Below are 23,160 nucleotides of genomic sequence, written 5' to 3'. Positions count from 1 at the left end.
AAAACATTTCTAGTTTCTTCACGACTTTGTCACTTGAATTTAATTTGATAGATTTTGTTTTGGCAACCCACCTTTACTGAGTGTTCCAGAACAATCACTTGGTTTTCATAGGAAGAATGTTTCTTATAATGACATTTCCATTAGTTTATTTTGATTTAATTAAATTATATGATTATGACCACAGACACAACTAGTATAAATAGGTTTGGCAACCAACACAACCAATGCTTGATAAATATACATAAATCAATGAAACTGTTAGAAGCAGAGTATCTATCTATAAAAGATGAATCTACTAGCCTGAGTATTAAGCATATCATGAGCATCAGGCAGTGCATTTATGCCAAAAAGAATATAGAACTTCAGGTATGTTGGAAAATTGTTGAGTGGAAGCCATCTAATATAACTTCAATTATATACTGAAAACTGTCTATATTTTTTGATCAATAAAGTATTGACTGAAACTGTAAGAACAGATGCATGGAAATGCATAAATCCTACCAAATAATCAATGGTACACATTCCTCAAAGAATGAATATGTATATGTAAGGGATAAAATTATATTTTACCAGGATGAAGTTGTGGCTCAGTGGCAGAGCATGTGTGAGGCGCCGGGTTTGATTCTTAGCACTGCACATAAATAAATGAATAAAATAAAGGTCCATCAACATCTTTTACAAAATTTTTTAAAAAGCATTTTTAAAATTATATTTTACCTACAGTCATATAAAAATTTTTAAACTGTATTAATATATTGGTTTAAGTTTAATCTTAGTATTATCACAGATACATGACTTTGTTATCCAGCTATACTTATACTGTTAGGACATAGCCCCATCTACTGGAGAAACAGACATATTTCGAGAGCTTATGTTTTATTCCTTTTTACTAATTTTGCAGTAAACTTAACAAAACTGACTTTTAGAAAAGCCAGTTTTTACATTCTTAACATGCAATTATCTACATTTTTCCTAATCAACATTCTGGCTCAGATTTTCATTTGTGAAGTGGTATTTCTGAATAACAGGGATTTCCTGAACATCTAACAAATTTTCCCATAAGAAAACAAATAGTAGCACTGATTTTGCAAAAGAAAAAAATTTAGTACTCACACTATGAATTCTAAAGTAGAGGATAAAATACACAAAAATTACTCCACAAAGATACAGATATGGAGTAATATCCTATAAACAAATACCAATGTAAACTCTCAAAGTTCCACTAATTCCATGGTCATAACAACAGACAGATAAGAGGACAGACAAAAACAAAAGCAGGGTTTCTGAATTCTTTGTTGACTTTTCCACAATAATGAGTAACAGTAAAAAGTTCTGAATTTTTAAGAATTTGATGAAAAAACAATAACATAGCAGATTTAAGGATTAAAAAGTTCTCCTTTAATGACTACTTTAAATACATATTTATTTATATTGACAAAAATTGCATATATTTATCCTGTTTTGAAATATACATATGCATTGTGGTATGGTTAAATAGAGCTAACTAACATATCATTAACTTATTTTTCACTGTTTCCTGATAAAAACACTCAATAAATCTAGTCTCTCAGCAATTTTCAAGAATATAATACATTGTTATTAACTGTAAATACCAGGTTATGCAATAGAGCTCCTGAACCTATTGCTCCTTACTGAAATTATGTATCCTTTGACCAAACTCTTCACCTCTAGTAACCACCATTAACCTCTACTTCTGTGTTCTACTTCTTTAGATTCTACTTATATGTGAACTGTTTTTGTTACCTATATTTTTAAACAATATCAAAATATATTAATCACTAATGTAACTGAATTTCAAACTCTATTATTTTTAATCATAATACAAAGTATATAAATTTAACTCAAAAAAAGCCCAACTAAAATCAATCAGCATTGGGGCTGGGGCTGTGACTCAGTGGTAGAGCACTTGCCTAGTATGCATGAGGCACTGGGTTCGATCCCTGGCACCACATACAACAAACAAATAAAATAAAGATATTGTGTCCATCTTCAACTACAAAAATATTAGAAATAAATAAATCATCATTAAAGGTATAGAATCAGTACAACCAGTAACAGATTTTTTTTTTTCTCCTAGGGCTTTTATTTCCACATCTCTGCATAACCTCAATATAAAATTTAAGTATTTTCCTCTTGGTGTTATTAATTCCATGTCTTTAATATTAATTAGTTTACTACTCTGTGAAGTTAGTTCATATAAATAATAAGCTTCTGACATTAGTTTTTAATACCATTTATTTTAACATATATCTAGTGTCCACTGAGTATTATACCTAGCAGAAGAGTATGTTTGAATGAACTACTCAATGTAAAGATTTTCAAGAAATTGTTGATCTATTTTGGGAACTTAAACATTTCCAACCTTCTAAATTTTCTTCAATGGTCAGGGTAGGGTTTCTTTTTGTTGTTGTTGTTTTGTTTTGTTTTTGGTACCAGAGATTGAACTCAGGGACACTTGACCACTGAACCACATTCCCAACCTATTTTGGATTTTATTTAGAGATGGGTTTCACTGAGTTGCTTAGTGCCTTGCTTTTGCTGAGGCTGGCTTTGAACTTGCAATCCTCCTGTCACAAACCTCCTGAGTCTCTAGATTACAGGCCTATGCCACCATGCCCGGTTCAGGATGCTTATTTTATAAAACGAAACTGTTTTTAACTAAAAAAATTAATTAATTTTGGGTGCTAGGGATTGAACCTAGGGCTCCACACCTGCTAGGTAAGTGTTCTTCTACTGAGCTACAATCCTCAGTCACTCAAATATTTTTTCATACTTCTTTTAATATCTCATCTACTATGTCTCCCAAGCGTTCATGTGTTGGAGGCTTGGTCTTCAGTAATGGCAGGGTTATGATATGGAATCTTTAAGAGGGGAACATAATTACGTCACTGGGGCTAATTACGCACTAAAACATTTAAAGCAATACACTTGCTTGGATAAACTGATTTTTTACAATTATTATTTCAGATCCTCACCTGGAAACTGAATTTTTACAATTATTATTTCAGATCCTCACATGGACTTGAGAGAAGGTAAAGGGAGTATCAATGGTTGGAAGAAAAAGAATACACTGCTAGAACAAGAATCTCATTCAAAGGCAACTTTATAAATCAGCTTTTGCATTGCTGTGACTGAAATACCTGATGAAAACAACTTAGAAGAACAAACATTTATTTGGGGTTCATGGTTTCAGAGGTCTCAGTCCATAAATGGCCAACTCTATTGCTCTGGGCCTAAGGTGAGGCAGCATATTATGGGGGAAGGGCCCAGCAAAGGGAAGCTGCTCAGCTCATGGTGGGGTCATGAAGCAGGGGCAGGAGGGCAGGGTTTGTAGGGAAGAAGCACCCTTCCAGAGCATGCACTCAGTGACCAATTTCTTCCAGCCATGCCCCACCATCCTACAGTTACCACTCAGTCCATTCAAACTATCGTATGGATCACTGCCAGATAATGTAAGTTATTGGTATCACGGTGATCATCATACCTATAACTTAGGAATAAACTGCCTGTTCTACTTATAGAGTTCAAGAAATGAAATTGTATCCTTCTTAGTGAAGACAAAGTCAGGGTCTTTATTTCCCTAGGAAGTTTTATTCAGAAATTAGGAAGGCTTCCCCTTCTTCTCAATATAAAATTACAACTACAATAGTCCCAAATCAACCTAGAACGACTAGAAAAGAGATTAATGACCAGAAGAACCAGTCAAAAACTTAAAGAAATCCATGTAAGTGTCAGCTGTCATGTGATAGTGTTGAGAGAGAGGAGGACTATAACCTTGGGTGAAAGGCAGATACTAGTGATGCTAAAAGAATGGGTGAGAGAAAAAGCTGTGTTGCCTTAGGACAGTTCTTGTCTCCCATCAGTTCACTCATCAGCAGCAACAGCCCAAAGTACTAAAGGTAATGACAAGAAAGGGCAAAAATCCTATTGGGGGGAGAGATTAATGAAAAAAAAGATGAGATCTAACTATCATTATCCTGTCTAAGTCCACCCTTCCAAACTCTAAGACTGGCTGGATTATAACCATAGTATTTCCTGTCACTAAATGCAGGAAAACCACATTCCCTAGGCTTCATTACATTTGAATCATCTGTGCTGCAGCTAAAGCAGTAAGGGCAAAAGTATTACAAGCCAATTTCAGGATTCGCCCTTACAGGCATTCTATAAGATCCGGTATCCTTCTTTTCTTCCTGCAACAACCTTGAAAACTTTGTGATGGTTGTATCACAGGATGGAGGGAAATGTTATTTCTGCTATGGTGTGGATACAGTCTGAGTATATCCCCCAAGGGTTCATGTGTTCAAGGCTTTGTCCTCAGTGTAGCAATATTGGAAACTGGAATGGAATCTTTAAGAGGTAGGCCCTAGCAGAATATAATTAGATCTGTGAGGGCATTACTTTTAGAAGGAATCCATATATTTCTCACGGAATCTTGGATAGTTCTCACAAGAAAACTGTTATAATAAAAGAATGTGCAAAGCCTCTCTCCAGTCTGTGACTTTCTGTCTCATCATGTGATCTCTCTCTCTCTCTCTCTCTCTCTCTCTCTCTCATATGCTTTTTGATGTCATCCACTCTGAGGTCCTCACCAGAACCAAGTCAATGCTGGTATTAATGTCCTTAAACCTCCAGAACTGTGAATTAAAAAAAAAAAAAAATCAACTCTTTTCTTTATAAAGTATCCAGCCTTGGATATTTCATCATAATAACAGAAAATAAACTAATATAATCTCTAAGCCAAACTGAGTGAGAAATAAATTTTTGTTGTATTAAGCCAAAATCTGGGGGTTATTAGTACAAGATAGCCTCTTTCTATACCAGAACAAAACTTCAGAGACTTCCACCCTTCCTCCCTCAATGCTGACCAAAGAAGTTTCTTCATGCAGTAAAAATAAATGTCAACAATAATCCTGTGGTAACTGAGACTCTCTTAACCCAAGTTCATCCCATCTTCTTTCCTGAAAAAACACACACACACACACTCTCTCTCTCTCTCTCTCTCTCTCTCTCTCTCTCTCTCTCTCTCTCTCTCTCTCTCTCTCTCTCTCCATGTTTTTGACCTTGGTTATGTCTTTGTTCTTCTCCACCACCATTTCCAAATTTCAGATACAAGGAGAGACGACAGTAGACAGTGACTCTATACTGGTAAAATGAAATAACTATGGTGAAAAAAATTCAAAGAACTGACTAGATAAATAGACTACAAAATGTGTCACCTTCATGGAGAAATGCTCCATTTTCAGAGAAATACACCTCTCTGAGAAGTAGGACTCTTTCTTAGTGAACAAAGTGCTACTCGTATCTTCATTTTAGCCCAAGGGGAGACTATTCAGATTTCTGAACCTCAGACCTATAATAATAAACTCTGTTATTTTAGGCTACCAAAATTGTAGAGCTTTCTTAGAGTTATTACAGCAGTGATAAGAAACTTAAAATATATGCTTTGTGGGTTTTCTAGCTTTCAAACCACCTAGTATATTCAAAGATATTTCCAATTTCTCTTATGGAATAAATTCAAAATAGAGGAGGCATCACAGTCATCAATTAACTGGAAACTAAAACTCCTGATGATTAGAAACCTACCAAAAACCATATCTCCATTCTCCCTAGAGGGGTTATTTCTCATACCACCTAGAAGAGAGTTCTAACACAGTAAGGTTTGTGTTAGCTGAAGGATAAAATACTTTCTAAACAAAGTTCTTTTTCATTCAGTCATTTCCTATAACTAGTTCCAAGATGATTACTATGGACTCAAAAAATAAATATTAGGATATAGGTACCATCATTTATTAATCTGTTGCCTTTGGAACTAATTTTTTCTGTCTTAGACAATCAAGATAAGTGATCATTAAAATTGTAGATTTCACAAACTATTAACATCTCTAAGCCAGAACTATTACCAAGTTTTTACTGTACAAAGATTTACAAAAAAAGAAAAGAGCCACCATCTATTATCACAAAACTTTCAAAAAATAAAGAACATTTTGGCTGTACAAAACTTCAGAAAGGACTGAATAAACTTAGTTTGTTTAAAAAGAAAAAGCCAGAGGTATTCTAAACTCTCCAAATCTCTACAAACAACAATCAGAATAGTAAAACTAAATCCACAATCAAAATATCTTTCACAAAATTAGGTAAATATCAGAATACAACACCAACAATTTTAAGACCTATATGATGTATAGCATCTAAACAAAAAGAAGCACAGGGAAACAAAAGCAAAATGGTATCTGAGACTCATGAGAATCTCTAAAATGAACAAGTATGCTCTTAGTAGGCAAGGATTCTCCATACAGAAGGGATAGGCAACCTAAGTCTTATAATCTCTTGGACAAAAGTTCATTATGCACTGTGCAGATACTGGAAATTGAATCCAAAACCAACAGAAAAGCAACAGCAGTGAAGGAAAACAAAGTCCAAATAAATGATAAAAGATGGGGAGGGTGATGATAGGGAAGGAGATACAGACAGGAGGTCTCAGAAAGAGAATAGCCATTAAAAAAAGAAAAAAAAAAGCTGCTCTTAAAACAACAGAAAACACTTTTCCAAATAATTTTTTATTTTTACATATTTTGACAACTCATTTGGAGCATGTAAAAGGGCTTAAAAACCATATTTATAAACTGGTTACATTCTAACTATAGCCATCACAAATCAGAGCTGATCCAATGTCAAATGATGTTGATTTCATGATTTTATAGAAATCACTGATGAAAGAAAAACAAACCAAACAAACTTAGAGATACAAATTTTAGGCAGTGTCTAAATCATTATATTTTCTAGAAAATATTTCAGAATACACTATAATAAAATCATAAAGAAAAAAATCTCCCTTACAAATTCAGTACCAAAATATAAAATGCTTTTAAAATTTTAGTGTGTTCCCTTGGCATTTTTGTTTTATGTATTTGTATATGAATATTCAATTTCTAAAAATATTTGATTTTTTTTCACCAGAATATTATGTCATAAGCATTTTTGTTCAATCCACCACTTAATTTATTAATATTCCATTAGGTGGAACTATCATAGTTTTCTATTACAAGTTTTCTATTACAAGAACTAAAATGAACATCTTTGTGGCAGCTTTTAAAAATTCCACTAATACTAAATGCAGTATGTTAAAAAATAGTCTAAATTTGTATCTACTAATAGGTACATTACACAGTCTTTTGATTTTCAAAAGTACTTCCTAAAATTAAAAGCATATTTAGAAGATAAACTATTCCAAAAGTCTGAGTGAATACTTTTTCTCATTTTTAAGTACATTTATATGTAGACCATGAGCTTCCAGAACCAACCAGTTAGTAATCAATGTGATGAAATATTTTTAAATGAGAGTATAATTTTAAATGGTTAACAAATAAAACATTTAAAGATGTGTATGTAGATTTTAATTTAGAATAAGATCAAAATTAATAGCCTACATGAAATAAAGACAATAGGAATTAAGACTTTAAAATTCTAAACCCACAGTTTCTTTCTGATAAAGAATCACAAAGAAACTGACAGCACATTACTGTGTATGAACTTCCTAAGCTGTAGTTCACTTCCTCAAATGAATCAGAATAATCTTGCCCACTGTGCCAGCTCATGCCACTGAATAAAATGTTCTACTTTAGGATATCATAAGTTATAACACACAGTATGGGTAGCTCCCATGCTGGCAATAAGCTGTTTGATATAAATTTAGGAAGTGGCTTCAATTTACATTAAACTTAAAAGATAATAAAAGTATTAAAATACTAATTAGTTTCAAGTCATGTTGCTTAAAGAGGTCTGTCATACTTCAGAAAATAATTCATTAAAAGAATTAATTCAAATGTTTAAATTTTGTTTAGTTTATAAGCATATGGTTGAGACAATGCAAAATAGCATATTAGCACTAAAATGCAAATAGTATCTGTAAGAAATAATCATTCAAATTCTATCCAAGAAAGTAATAAAGCAAATGTTTTTCTAATTATGTGAATATATTATTGTACCTTATACCTTAGTATTAAAGAATCTTAGATCACTTGATAATATTTTCTAAATTCAAATGTTACTTATAATAACTAGCAGCTACTCTGGATGCTGAGGCAGGAAGATTACAAGTTCAAGGCCATCCTAGGTAATTTATACCCTGTCTCAAAAAAAAAAAAAATCAAAAGGCAGGGGATGTAGCTCAGGATATAGCTCATGATTGAACCCCTCAGTTCAAACCCTAATGTTATAAAAAAGAAAAAAAAAGAAATAATAGAAAGTACACAAAATGAAAATATCTCACATAATTCCCTTTCTCAACTATATATTACTTAAGATAATAGAACACAGTGAACAAAAGCTTGCCAATACTAATCAAAACAAAACAGAAGCAACTTTATTAATATCAGAGTAAGACAATATCATCAAAACTAAAAAAAGTGCACTAAAGGGTTTAATTCACTAACCAGACAAAAGCAATCATAAATAAGTTAGCACTTAACAATGTAGCATGAAATACTTGAAGTAAAAACTGATGAGAGGAGATAGGTAAATCTTTAACCATAGTTAGAAACTTTACCACTGCGCTCTCAATAAGCAGGGGAGTAAATACTCAGAAAAGCAGTCAAGCTATAGAAGTCTTAATGCTATCAATGACAAAGACCAAATTTTAATTGGCTACTCTGAATCCTCCACTCAACCAACTCTTAACCCTGGGTTTGATGTTTGTATCTGTACTGTCCAGTTTTAAGAAGAATCCTAAGTCAGTTTAGAGAGAATCTCTCATCCTGGATATCTGATCACCTAGGATGCCTTCAGCAAGAATCCTGTCTAGTTTATTTAACTAGAATTCCCCTCTTCTCTTGATAATATTTCTATCCACTTACTCCTTAATCATAAATTCCCACTTGTTCTTATTCTCTTTTTAATGGAGCCTGATACCATACTTAAGTTTCTTTTTTCCTATTGCAATAGTTCTTTAATAAAATTTGTTCTTACCACTTTTAACTATTGTCCTGTTGACTTTCTTTAACAACAACCAACCTGACTTAATTGATATTCATAGACAACTCCACACAACAATAGCAAAATATAGAATTTTTCAAGTGCACATAGCACATTTACCAAAATAGACCTCATTCTGATTCATCAAACAGGCCTTAGTATATTTGTAAGAACTGAAATCATAAAAAGCATATTTTCTTACCATAACAGAAATTAGTAACAAAAAGATATCTGGAAAATCTCCACACAATTCTAAATAACCTAAGTTCAAAAAAAAGTTAAAAGAAAAATTCTTAAAATATTGTGAAGTAAAAAACACAACAGAAGATTTTAGAACTAGTTTTTAGTCAAAGTCATTTTGGTTGAGGTGGTATAAGTTGGGATGATGTTTTTCTGCAATTTATAAACATTTATCATTTTATAGGAACTATGCCACTGAGAGAAAATAATACCCACCAAATGTCAATTGAAGCTTTCAATGTGCAAAGTCTTTCATTTCATAATTCTTCTACAAATCTGTGCTCTATCAAAGGATGAAAGCACATATTGACAACAATATAAATGTCAATGTTCTTTATAATATTAAAAAATTAGAAACAAGTATCTAAATTAGCACAAGATATCTACTAGTACATATGCAAGGAAATACATCTGAAAGGTTGCATACCAGGATCTATAGTCTCTGTAACCATTAAAATAATATGAAAACATATGTAATTTCCAAAATAACAAAGGGTAAAATATGTAATAATAAAAAATACAGATTAAACAACCCAATTACCAAATGGTTTAAAACAAAGATGTTCTACTGGATTTTTAAAAACTCGATTCTCTGCACTGTTTTCCAGGCCTGCTACAAAACTGTCCCTGTTTGGATATCATTTCAGTAAGTAGAAGATGAATGACACAGCTATGTTACAATAGAAAAAGGTACAGATTCAAGGAACATGACAAGATACAACAGAGATCTAGAATGCTTCCTAAAACAAAGAAAGAACATTAATGGAAAAACTAGAGATAGCTAGACAAAGTTATCAGTTTAGTAATTATATTATTCATTAAATTAACATCTTTATTATTTAGTATATTTATCCAGCATATTCACAATTTACACAACATTTGGTGAGTTATGATTACACATTATGTTAACATTAGAAGTAGGATGATGGTACACAAGAACTCTATAGAGAAGTTCACTCACTTATCATGGGGTTACACCCTTTTAATATAAAAGCTGAAAATATTGTATGTCAAAAATGCACTTAATACACCTAACCTACCAAATATCATAACTTAGTAACATGGTAGAGTACAAGTTGTTTGTCCTCATGATGGTGTGACTTGGAGATGCAGCTGTCACTGCCAACATCACCAGAGAATATATTACCTCTGGGAAAAGATCAAAATTCTAAATTTGAAGTACTATTTCCACTGAATTCGTATCACTTTCATTACATCATAAAATCAAAAACTTAAGTCGAACCATCATAATACAAAGTATGTATTATTTTTGCAACTTTTCAGTAAATCTAAAATTATTTCAAGATAAAGTTTTTTGAAAACTAAAACTAGCCTTTAAAACAAAAAACACCACTAGAGAAAGAGGGTCTCTCAAAATTTAGAAAAAATAATTTTTGATTTATAAGAAAATAAATCAATCATAAAGTTGCATGCTTGAATAACATGATCTCAAAATAAATAAATCAAGGAAGAATAACAGTCAGAAAAACCCACAATACTGTTAACAGCACCCTAAGAGTGCATTAAAGCAATTATTCTGTGGCAGTTTATTGAGGTAGGAAGGCTGTGGGGGGGAGGAGGGGGTTGGGGGAGTGGAAGGGATGGAGGATAAATAAAGCAATTCAGGCTGGGGTTGTGGCTCAGTGGTAGGGAGAGAGTGTGAGGGCATCTTGCTCTCAGTTCTCCCAACCAGCATGTTTGGCACTCACCAGGTTCCTGGAGCCCACTCAGGCCAGCACTCTCTGGGTCCCAGTACCAGCCCAGTCCCCCGACTCCCTCCCCAATCCGGCATCCACTGACCTCTGGTCTCAGGGTCCTGCACCAATCAGGAATCAGTCTGGCACCCAACATGGCCCTCCAGCTCCCCAGTCTCCCAACACATCACTGGCCACCAACCTGGCCCAGAGCTCACAGCTACTTGGCTGACCCGCAGCTCTCAGCACCTGGTTCTTATTTGCCTGATGCAGAACAGCTCTCTGCAACAGGTGCACAGCCCCCAGCACTCAGCCCTCAGGCCGCTATCTCCAAAAGAGTCACCTCATAGGCAAAAGCATCCAAAGACTAAAGGTAAAAGGAAGGGAAAAAACATATTACTTACATGGGAGATAAGTGCCAGATGTCTTAATAGGAGCTATTTCATTTAAGGCTGTATATTATTTGCATTGTGTGCTCAGAAAGGGGAGTGCAATGCCATCTGGAGAATAGGGCCTAACGGCCCTACCAGACTTACACCAAAAACTCCAGTCAAAATAACATTTGTTATTGTGGGTAAAATCTGCTCAGCCATAGAATACTCCCCTACTAGATGCTGCCAGATAAGGAAGGGACAGAATCCAGCATAGCACTCCTTGACCAAGTTCAGTTGCCACTGTCTGGGGACACTGGCCAGGGCCTAGAGGTCCTTAAACCAGAGGTACTAGAAACTTTCACGAACATTGTAAGTCTACAGGGTAGAAACGGTACTACCTCAGATCCACACTGCTAGATAGGAAGACACACAAACAACATGAGAAAACAAGGGAACAAAGAGCCCCAAACAAACCAAAATGTTCCAATAAATAGAATCTACTAACAGCACAGTAGAAGAAATGTCAGAGAAGGAGGTCAGAATGAACATAGTGAAACTCATCTGTAACATAAAAGATAATATAAGGATTGCAATCAGAAATAAATTTCAGGAGGTGAAAGATCACTTCAGTAAAGAGATAGAAATAATGAAAAGAAATCAAGCAGAAATCCTGAAATGAAGGAATCAATAAACCAAATTAAAAATTCAATGGAAGTCAGAACCTCAGGTAACAAAGACCAAATATATAATCTTGAAAATAAAGTTGGCCACAGAGAGAAGATGGTAAGAAACCATGAACAAAACTTCCAAAAATTATGGGATAACATGAAAAGATCAAATTTAAAATTTATTGGGATAAAGAAAGGCATGAAGACACAAACCAAAGGAACACATAATATCATTAAATTTACCAAACCTTAAGGATGAAATGGAAAATCAAATACAAGAGGCTTACAGGACCCCAAATGTACAAAATTACAATAGATTCACACCAAAGCACATTATAGTGAAAATGCCTTGCATACAGAATAAGAATAGAATTTTAAAGGCCATAAGAAAAAAAGGATCAGATTACATTTAGGAAGAAACCAATTCAGGTACCAACGGATTTCTCAACACAGATCATTAAGGCTAGGAGATCCTAGAAGAAAATATAACAATCTCTGAAAGAAAATGAATGTCAACCAAGAAATTTATATCCATCAAAAATATGCTTCAGATTTAAAGATTAAAAAAAAAAAGGTTCCATGATAAACAATAGTTAAAAGAGTTTCCAACTAACCTACAGTACAGAACAGTCTCAGCAAAATATTCCATGAGGAGGAAATAAAAAAAAGGGAAAATCAGCAAAGGGCAAAAATACACTAAAGGGAAAGACAATCAAAGGAGAAGCTAAGTTAACTTAAAAAACAGAAACAAACCAAAATGAATGGGAATATAAATCATGCCTCAATAATAACCCTGAAATTTAATGGCCTAAACTCATCAATCAAAAGGCAGACTGGCAGAATGGATTAAAAAACAAGACCAAACAATATGAGGTGACTCCAAAAGAGTCACCTTATAGGCAAAGGCATCCAAAGACTAAAGGTAAAAGGAAGGGAAAAAACATATTACTCACATGGACTATATAAACAAGCAGGGATTTCCATCCTTATATCATATAAAGTGGACTTCAAGTCAAAGTTACTCAGAACATACAAAGAAGGACATTTTATACTGCTTAAGGGGATTATATATCAATAAGACATAACAATCATAAATATTTATCCTCCAAACAATGGAGTATCCACATACATCAAACACTTCTCAATTTCAAGAATCAAATAGACCAAAACACAGTAATACTGGGTGACTCTAACACACCTCCCTCACTACTGCATAGATCTTCCAAACAAAAACTAAACAAAGAAACTACAGAACTAAATAATACAATCAATAAATTGGACTTGACACATATGTATATATATATATATATATATATATATATATATGTATATATATATATATATGTATATATGTATATATATACACACACATACATATTGTATATATATATATATATATATATATATATCACACTTTCTTCTCAGCAGCACATGGATCCTTCTCCAAGCAACTCTTATGCCACTAAGCAACTCTTAGCAAATACAAAAAAACAGAGATGCTACCCTGCATTCTATCCAATCATAATGGAATGAAATTAGAAATCAACAATAAAATGAAAAAAATAGAAGCTACTCCAATACTTGGAGACTAAATAATATGCTATTTAATGATGAATGGATAGCAGAAGAAATCAGGGTTGAAAATGTTTTATTTGTATTTGTTTTAAATACTTAGAGGAAAATGAAAACACCCATACAACATATCAAAATCTCTGGGATCCTATGAAGGTAATGCTAAGAGGAAAGTTCATTGCATTGAACTCACTCATTAAAAGAATAGACCTAATTTACATCTCAAAGCCCCAGAAAAAGAACAGATCAACAGCAAAAAGCAGAAGAAGACAAGAAATAATTAAAATCAGGGCTAAAATCAATGAAATTGAAACAAAAGAAACAATTCAAAAAATTGACAAAACAAAAAGTTGGTTCTTTTAAAAAATAAATAAAATTGATAAAACCTTAGCCATGCTAGGGAAGAGAAAGAGAAAACTTAAATTACTAAAATTCATGATGAAAAATTAAATATCACAGCAGACTCTACTGAAATACAGAAGACAATTAGAAACTATTTTGAAAAATTATACTCCAATAAAATTGAAGACATGGACAAATTTCTAGAGATATATGACCTACCCAAACTGAATCAGGAATACATACGTAATTTAAACAGATCAATTTCAAGCAATGAAATAGAAGATGCCATCAAAAAAAAAAAAAAAAAAGCCTACCTGTCGCGCCCCCTTGCCCGCAAGGAAGACGCAACTCAGGAATCTTCTTTCAGCAGTTTATTCAGGCCCTTGATATTTCTTCTTCTCTCTCTCGGATGCCCCTCCCAGCCTTAATAAAGCATCTCAAGCCCCAATGCGAAGCTGCCACGTGGAGCTTTCTCATAGGGTGGTGAAAAACCATGCGCCAACTCTCCCAAATAAGGAGTTGTTTGTCACAGACCACAGCGGAGCCAGCGCCATCTTGTAATGGCGACCATAGTCTGCAGAAACGGCAGAAGCGGCTCACCACAGTTCCCCCTTTCTGTTTTCTTAAAACAATACAGGCGAGAGTAGAGGTCCTATCCCACTGTGCAGAAGTGGCTTCATAGTATGGCTCAGTCCTAAGGAGGGCCCTTCCCCAGATCTGAGGCCATATCAGCCGACGCCTTTTTTCGTGGGGCGGGGTGTGGACGCGTCTAACCCGCATGCAATAGGACATGCTCTCCTTGAGGTCCACGTCAAGGATCACTCAAGTGCAGTGCCTTGCCTCGCATCCTGTATCATGACGATGGTGGACGAAGGGGGATAGCTGAGGCTGAACTGTGGCTGTTTATAACGACAAACAAGTTGACAGCACCCTGAAAGAAAGGCACGGACTTTAAGACGATAGAAAAGCACTAGTGTGGAAACCCATCTGCGTGCAATGGCAGTAAGACCGGCAGAGTGCAAGGGCTTTCCAACACTAAGAGAATAACAAGGAAAGACATGTCGATCCCAGTGCAATGTTATAATAACTTGGGGTGCAACGACCATGTCAAAGGTTTACTGTTTAAGATGCGCAAGCCAGACTTGAGGTGAGTTGCCATTTTCTAAAGCTGCAAGAGCTTGTACGATCATAGCCTTATCGTGAGCACTGCGGGCCTTAAGGCGACAGAGAAACCACAAACAGAGGAACATACCGAAGCAACACATTGCACCAAAAATGCCTACCCCCACCCACTCTTTGAAGAAGGAAAAAGCAGAAGATATCCAATCGGTGAATTGACCCAAAGTCACGGGATCGACACGGGTACTGTTCAAGACAGCTATCTGGGTTAGTTGAGACTGGATCAAGTTTTCTGCTTCCATGGACCAGGTTCCGGATAGATATTCCCCGATGATGCGGGAGGCATTCCTGGAATCATTAAATCTGACAGAGGTTATGCATAAATGTGCACGTTGGTCAACACAACCCAAATGTACTAGGTCAGACAATTCCTCTACCTGAGCTTGGAGTAAATCTATTCTTTGGTTGGCAGCTAAAATCCCTGACAAAATATGTTGATTAATTGTTTTGGGATTCAAGTATGGTGGAAGTTTGTTGAACAACTTGATTAATGGTGGCAGCAGTTTGTACTTGACTGGCCATGGCCACTCCGGCCGTAACCGCTGCAGCAGCAGACACTGCCACAGCTGTCACTATAGCTGCTGTAATTCCAAAATCTCTAAGGGCTCTAATCAGTTCAACAATAGGAAATGACTCTGGATCCGCAGTAACCGGGATCAGGACAAAAGTTGGAATTTTCATAACCACTGCCGTAGTCCAGGAGCCATTCCAACACTCAGACAAATAACAGGTAATATTAGAACAATTAAGCATCCCCTGTAATGTAACATTAGCCAAAAGAAACAGGAACGGAGATTGGAGACAGACTGCTGCGGAGGGTAATGTAGCATTAAACAATTGTGAATTGTGTGAAGTAATTTTAAGTCTCCTACTTCGCTCTGAGTCTTGGGTACTGCCAGAAACATTAAACAGCCAACTTTGGACTCCTAATATTTCCCTGGGGAAACACAAGCGCGGACTAGACTAGCCCAATCTGAGGGAGTCATGCAAAATCTAGACAGACTCTCCACCTGAGTTAGTGTGAAGGCGGCATCCACCCCATAAGTGCGCACAGACTCCGCCAGGGTCTTCACAATTTTAAAATCTAAGGGTTCATGGAATCTTCCCCTATTGTCATCCTGAAAAACTGGATAAGCAAGACCCATCTCAGCGTTAACAGCCCTCCATGTTTGGGCATGGAAAGCTCTCCCCGAAACACCCCCACCATACGGCGGTGGATCCGGGGGATCGCTTTTCTTGAGCCCCTGTTTATTTCTGTTCCCTTCTCCTATAGCTAAACTCTCTAGCTGACGAGACAGCCTCCCGAGCTCTTCCTCCTTATCCTCCTCTTCCTCTGACCCACTTTCACATGGGGGTGTGCGTAGCGTACTGAGATCTGGATACAATCGTCTCCTCCCCTGTTTCACGCTCCGCACACTCCCATCCTTCTGAGATACCTCACTTCTTGCCGGAGACAATCGTCTCCTCCCCTGTTTCACGCTCCGCACACTCCCATTCTCCTGAGGCACCTCACTTCCTGCCGTCTCCGATTTCTCCTCATGTAATTGCTCTAGAACTTCCTGTCCTTTAGTAAGTGCTTCCTGACATCTGCCATCTGTAAGGCAACTACGGACCATTTTCCAAAGGGGTATCACCCCACCCTCTAATATGCCCTGCTCAGAAGCAAAGTCAAGATCTTTGCCTAATTTATCCCAACTAGGTACAGTAAGGCTGCCCGAAAATGCAAACCACGGTGCAGCGATATCTATCTTCTGTAAAAATCTCTGTAAAGTACTATGTTTCACTTCCAGGCCCTTGGAACGTAACAGGCCATCTAGGGCCAGGAGAAGCGGACTTGAAGATGCGGCACCCATGACACAACAACAAAAGAAGCACAAAAAACAAAAGCGAAATGACACAACAAAAGAAACACAGAAAACAAAAGCGAAAGTACACAGTGCAGCTGCAATAAAATGTAATGCTCTCTCTTTCTTTACAGAGGAGCTGCCCCGCTTTGGTCGCGGATCCCACTTACCTGGGACTAACCCCGCTTTGATCGCGGATCCCACTTATTGGGACTAACCGGTGCACCACCCCTGACTGCTGAAAGTTCTGGTTCCCGGGTTTCGGCACCACTTGTCGCGCCCCCTTGCCCGCAAGGAAGACGCAACTCAGGAATCTTCTTTCAGCAGTTTATTCAGGCCCTTGATATTTCTTCTTCTCTCTCTCGGATGCCCCTCCCAGCCTTAATAAAGCATCTCAAGCCCCAATGCGAAGCTGCCACGTGGAGCTTTCTCATAGGGTGGTGAAAAACCATGCGCCAACTCTCCCAAATAAGGAGTTGTTTGTCACAGACCACAGCGGAGCCAGCGCCATCTTGTAATGGCGACCATAGTCTGCAGAAACGGCAGAAGCGGCTCACCACACCTACCAACCAAGAAAAGCTAGGACCAGATGGATTCTCAGCCAAATTCTACAAGACCTTCAAAGAAGAATTAACACCATTATTCCTCAAACTATTCCATAAAATAGAAAAGGAAGGAACCCTTCCAAACTAGTATCACCCTGATACCAAAACATCAAGGAAAGAAAACTGCAGATCAATATCCCTGATGAACATAGATGCAAAATTTTTCAATAAAATTCTTTCAAATCACACACAAAAACATATTAAAAAGATAGTGCACCATGATCAAGTGGGGTTCATTCCAGGATGCAAGGTTGATTCAACATATGGAAATCAATAAACATTAATTCGTCACATCAACAGACTTAAAGACAGGAATCATATGATTGTCTCAATAGATGCAGAAAATGCACTTGACAAAATACAGCACCCTTCATGTTCAAAACGTTAGAAAAACTAGAGACAGTAGGAACATACCTCCACATTGTAAAAGCTATCTATGTTATATCAAAGGTCAACATCATTCTAAATGGAGAAAATTTGACAGCATTCCCTCTAAAAACTAGAATAAGACAATGATGCCCTCTATCACCACTTCTATTCAGCATGGTCCTGGAATCTCTAGCCAGAGCAATTAGACAGATGAAAGAAATTAAAAAGGTATGAATAGGAAAAGAAGAACTCAAACTATCACTATTTGCCGAGGACATGATTCTATATTTAGAAGATCCAAAAAAATCCACCAAAAAATTTCTAGAACTAATAAATGAATTCAGGAAAGTAGCAGGATATAAAATCAATAAGCATAAATCAAATGTGTTCCCAAACATCAGTGATGAATCCACTGAGAAATTAGAAAAACTACCTCATTCACAATAGCCTCAAAAAAAAAAAAAAAAAAAACAACCTTAGGAATCAATTTTATAAAAGGAGTGAAAGATCTCTACAATGAAAACTACAGAACACTAAAGAAAGAAATCAAAGAAGACCTTAGAAGATGGAAAGATCTTCCATGCTCTTGGATAGGCAGAATTAATACTTCCAAAATGGCCATACTACCAAAAGCATTGTACAGATTAATGCAATTCTTATTAAAATCCCAATGACATTCTTCATAAAAACAGAAAAGCAATCATGAAATTCATTTGGAAAAATTACAGACCTGGATAAAGCCAAAGTAATCCTTAGCAAGAAAAGTGAAGCAGGAGGCATCACAATACCACACCTTAAATTACACTACAGAGCTATAGTAACAAAAATGGCATCGTTTTGGCACCAAAACAGTCATGCAGACCAATGGTACAGAACAGAAGACACAGAGACAAACCTCACAAATACAGTTATCTCATACTTGACAAAGGTGCCAAAAAATTCACTGGAGAAAAGATAGCCTGTTCAACAAATGGTGCTGGCAAAACTGGAAATCCACATGTAGCAAAATGAAGTTAACCCTCTATCTCTCACCCTGCACAAAAATCAACTCAAAGAGGATCAAAGACTTAGGCACTAGAACAGAGACCCTGTGCCTAATAGAAGAAAAAGTAGGCCCAAATCTTCACCATGTCAGCCTAGGATCTGACTAAATAAGACCTCTAAAGTGTAAGAAGTAAAATCAAAAATCAATAAATGGGATGGATTAAAACTAAAAAGCCTCTTCTCACCAAAGGGAATAATCAATAATGTGAAGAAAGAGCCTACAGAAGGGGAGAAATCTTTGTCATATGCACCTCAAATAGAGCATTAATCTCCAGGATGTATAAAAAACTCAAATAACTCAATGCCAAAAATACAAATAACCAAATCAATAAATGGGCAAGGGAACTAAACAGACACTTCCCAGAAGAAATACAATTGATCAATAAACATGAGAAAAAATATTCAACATCTCTAGCGATTAGGTGAATGCAAATCAAAACTATTCTGTGGGGAGCCATTCTCACGCGTGACTGGGTGACTCCTGGTTTGGGTCTGAGGCTTCTGGCTGTGTCGGAATTTTCCCGGCCCTCTCCTGATGAGAGAACCCGTCCGTGTGGGGGTGTGACTGACCACTGACCCCGGGGGCCCAATCACTGACCCTGACCTTGGAGTGCGGCCCCCCCTCAACCTTCATTGGATGGAATTATCCCCTGAATTTCTTGTTCCCCAATAAAAGGCTACTCCCTGGCGTGCTCGCTCTCTCTCTCCTGCTAGCCCTGAGTAATCCTTGTTGCCCTGCTGGGCGGTTAGAGGAGGGAACCAGAGAGGGGAGCCATCTCGGACCTGGCAATAGAAATAAGGTAACTAAATCTGTGTGTTTTATTTCGATCTCTTCTAGCTAACTTTTATGCCAAGAACCTCATTAATGAAACCATTGCGCTGGCCGCATGGTGGACTATTCATTTTGTGAGATTTCATCTCACTCCAGTCACAACATCAATTATCAAGAATACAAGCAACAATAAACGTTGGCGAGAATGTGGGGAAAAAAGTACACTCATACATGGTGGGACTGAAAATTGATGCAATCATCCTGGAAAGCAGTATGAAGATTCCTCAGAAAACTTGGAATGGAACCACCATTTGACCCACCTATCCCACTCCTTGGTTTATATCTAAAGGACTTAAAATCAGCATATTACAGTGATATAGCCACATCAATATTTATAGTAGCTCAATTCACAATAGCTACAATATGGAACCAACCTAGGTGTCCCTTGATAGACGAATGGATAAAGAAAATGTGTTATATATATTAAATGGAATGTTACTCAGCTTTAAAGAAAAAAATTATGGCATTTGCTGGTAAATGGATGGAGTTAGAGAATATCATGCTAAGCAAAATAAGTAAATACCCCCTCCCCAAAAAGACCAAAAGTTTTCTCTAACATACAGATGCTAATTCACAATAAGGGGGGACACTAGTGAAGAATAGAGTTGTCTTAGATTAGGTAGAGGGAGTGAAGGGAGGGAAGGGGAGGGAATATGAGGATAGGAAGGATAGTAGAATAAGACAGACATTGTTACTTTACGTATATATATATATATGACTGCATGACTAATGTGATTCTACAACATGTTCAATCAGAAAAATGAGAAATTATACTTCATCTATGTATTATATATCAAAGTACATAAATGCATTCTAGCGTCCTGCATAACTAATTAAAACAAATAAAAAATTTTTTTAAAAAGGCATTTCAGAAAGAATAACAACAAAAAAGATTGCTATACCAACAAAGCTGTTCTTCAAAGAAGAAAAAAAAACCTTCTTATCACCCACGTCCCTCAAGGGCGAAGGATTGGGTTTCCCTTCCATGGGATGGGCTGGCTGAAAAATAAAAGCTAAGAAAAGTAGAACGATGAAATGACAACAGAATACAGAAAGTAATTTTCAAAGAGGGAGCAGAGACCAGAAGCTGACCAGAATGGTCCAAATTCTAAAAAGGAAAGGAGCCCATGTTTGCTGTATTTATATCGGAAGACATCAAAGATATTCTATGGAAAGTTCTTCACCAAAACAGGATAGAGGTGGGGGCATATAGGCTGCTCAGTTCCTAGCAGGTCACATCCATCTCTGGTGCTATGCAGGACCTTTCTGGGCAGAGTTGCAGGGGAGTTCACTTGCATCAGGCGGTCTCTCCCGGTGGGACTGTCACTGGAAGTTCTCAATGCTAGAGTCTACCCCCTCACTGGCTACGATGCTGAAAAGGTGCTCATGCATTTCACGGATGGCTTCTTGCACCTTCTGAAACAAGCATAAATAAAAAAATTTATGACTACTAAGCAGCACTTCAAAAAATACTTAAAGAAACCACACACACAGGAGACATTAGAAACAAACACCTTAACCCAGGAAAGGATCTCACTAGAAGAATATTTAAATGAGAATTAGAGCCAAACTAAACATTAGAAAAAGATCAAAATGGAAGTTCATAGAATAATTATTCTCTTTTAATAATAAACACCTCTCCATGACAATGAATGTAAATGGTCTGAACTCTTCAATTAAAAGACACATCCTGGCAGATTAGATTTAAAAATAAGATCCAACTATACATTTTCTGCACATATCTCAGGCAAAGATAACCACATATCAAAAGTGAAAGAATGAAAAATTATATTCCATGCAAATGGAGCCCAAAAGTAAGCAGGAGTAGCTATTCCCATATTTAATGTTTTAGTCAGCTTTTTTGTTGCTATGACAAAAAGAACTAATCAGAACTAATTTAAAGAAGAAAAAATGTATTTGGGGCTCACAGTTACAGAGGTCTCAGTCCACAGATGATCAACCTTCCCAACAATCAATGGTGGAAAGATATTGAGCAAAACAGTTTGTGACAGGCAAACAGGAAGAAGAGAGATCTCCTCTCACCAGGAACAAAATATATGCCTCAAAGGCATCATCCCCATCGACCTAATTCCTCCAGCCACACCCCACCAGAATACATTCACTACCTAGATAATTCATTCAAGTGGATTTATGCAGTGATTAGGTTAAGATTCACATAACTGATAATTTCACCTCTAAATTTGCTTGCATTGTCTCACACATGAGCTTTTGAAGGACATCTTAGCAAAATTCACCAGAAAATAAAAGAGTTCACTATATTCTGGTAAAAAGAATAATCCAAAAAGAAAATAAAACAATTAATATTTATGCCTGAGCATCAGTGTACCTAATTAAAAAAATTTAAAAATAAAAACAACAACAACCACCACACACACACACACACACACACTTCTCAAAGGTTCAGATAGGCCAGGCATGGTGGTACATTCCTGAAATTCAAGCAGCTCAGGAGGCTGAGGAGGAGTATCCCAAATTCAAGGTCAGTCTCAGCAATCTAGCAAGGCCCTAAGCAACTTTGCAAGACCCTGTCTCTAAATAAAATACAAAAAAGGGCTGAGGATGTGGCACAGGGGTTAAGTGACCCTGGGTTCAATCCCCAGTACAAAAAAAAAAATTCAGATAGATGCCAATACAATAATACTTGGGTGATTTCAACACACCCCTCTCACCAATAGATAGGTCACTGAAACATAAAATGAGTAAAAACATCAGATCTAGAAAATGGATCTAAAAACCTAAAAGACTAGGTTATAGCTCAGTGGTTGAGCGCTTGCCTAGAACATGTGAGGCACTGGGTTTGAGCCTCAGCACCACATAAAAAATAAATAAGAGTATTGTATCTATCTACAACTAAAAAAAAAACAAAAAAACTTTTTTAAAATAAATAAAACCTAAAAGACATCTATAGAGTATTTCATCCAGGGCTGGGGCTATAGCTCAGTGGCAGAGTGCTTGCCTAGCATGTGTGAGGCACTGGGTTTGATCCTTAGCACCACATTAAAAAATAATAATAATAATGAAATAAAATAAAATAAAGGCATGCTATCCATTTACACCTATATATATATATATTTTTTTAAAGAATATTTCATCCAACAAAGGCAGAATTCACTTTCTTCTTAGCTGCTCATGGAACATTTTCCAAACTCAATATATTTTAGGTCACAAAGTCAGTCTTAGTAAAGATCAAAAAAGAAATTGATGTAATCCCTTGCATCTTATCAGAGGTCACAATGAAATAAAATTTGAAGTCAAAGAAATGAAAACTACATAAACACAGAAACTGAACAATACATTTTTGAACAATGAGTGAGTCACAGAAGAAATCAGGGAGAAAATTAGGGAATTCTTAGAAACTAATAAGAATAAAGATATAATACACTAG

General features: G+C 36.3%; 1 protein-coding gene across 9 annotated transcripts in view; it reads right to left on the bottom strand.

The window, feature by feature from the left end:
• Positions 1–23,160, bottom strand: part of Mipol1 (mirror-image polydactyly 1) — a 400,912-nt gene that overhangs the window by 289,545 nt on the left and 88,207 nt on the right. Inside the window, exon 1 of one of the 9 annotated variants that reach the window (XM_058584487.1) lies at positions 571–593. The exons of 7 other annotated variants lie outside the window; for them this stretch is intronic. Coding sequence is in view for 1 of the 2 variants with exons in the window: in XM_058584491.1 (XP_058440474.1) it covers positions 21,119–21,170 (52 nt within the window). In the remaining variant the exon portion in view is untranslated. Of the gene's footprint in view, positions 1–570; positions 594–16,386; positions 21,171–23,160 lie in introns of those variants that run through there. One more of the 9 variants, XM_058584491.1, reaches the window with a different exon arrangement.

Source organism: Marmota monax, unplaced genomic scaffold (assembly GCF_021218885.2).
Source record: "Marmota monax isolate L192 unplaced genomic scaffold, Marmota_monax_Labrador192_F-V1.1 WCK01_AAM20220418_F8-fsc00001, whole genome shotgun sequence".
Taxonomy (NCBI): domain Eukaryota; kingdom Metazoa; phylum Chordata; class Mammalia; order Rodentia; family Sciuridae; genus Marmota; species Marmota monax.
The sequence above is the reverse complement of the archived record's forward strand: the minus strand, read 5'-3'. Positions and strand labels throughout refer to the sequence as shown.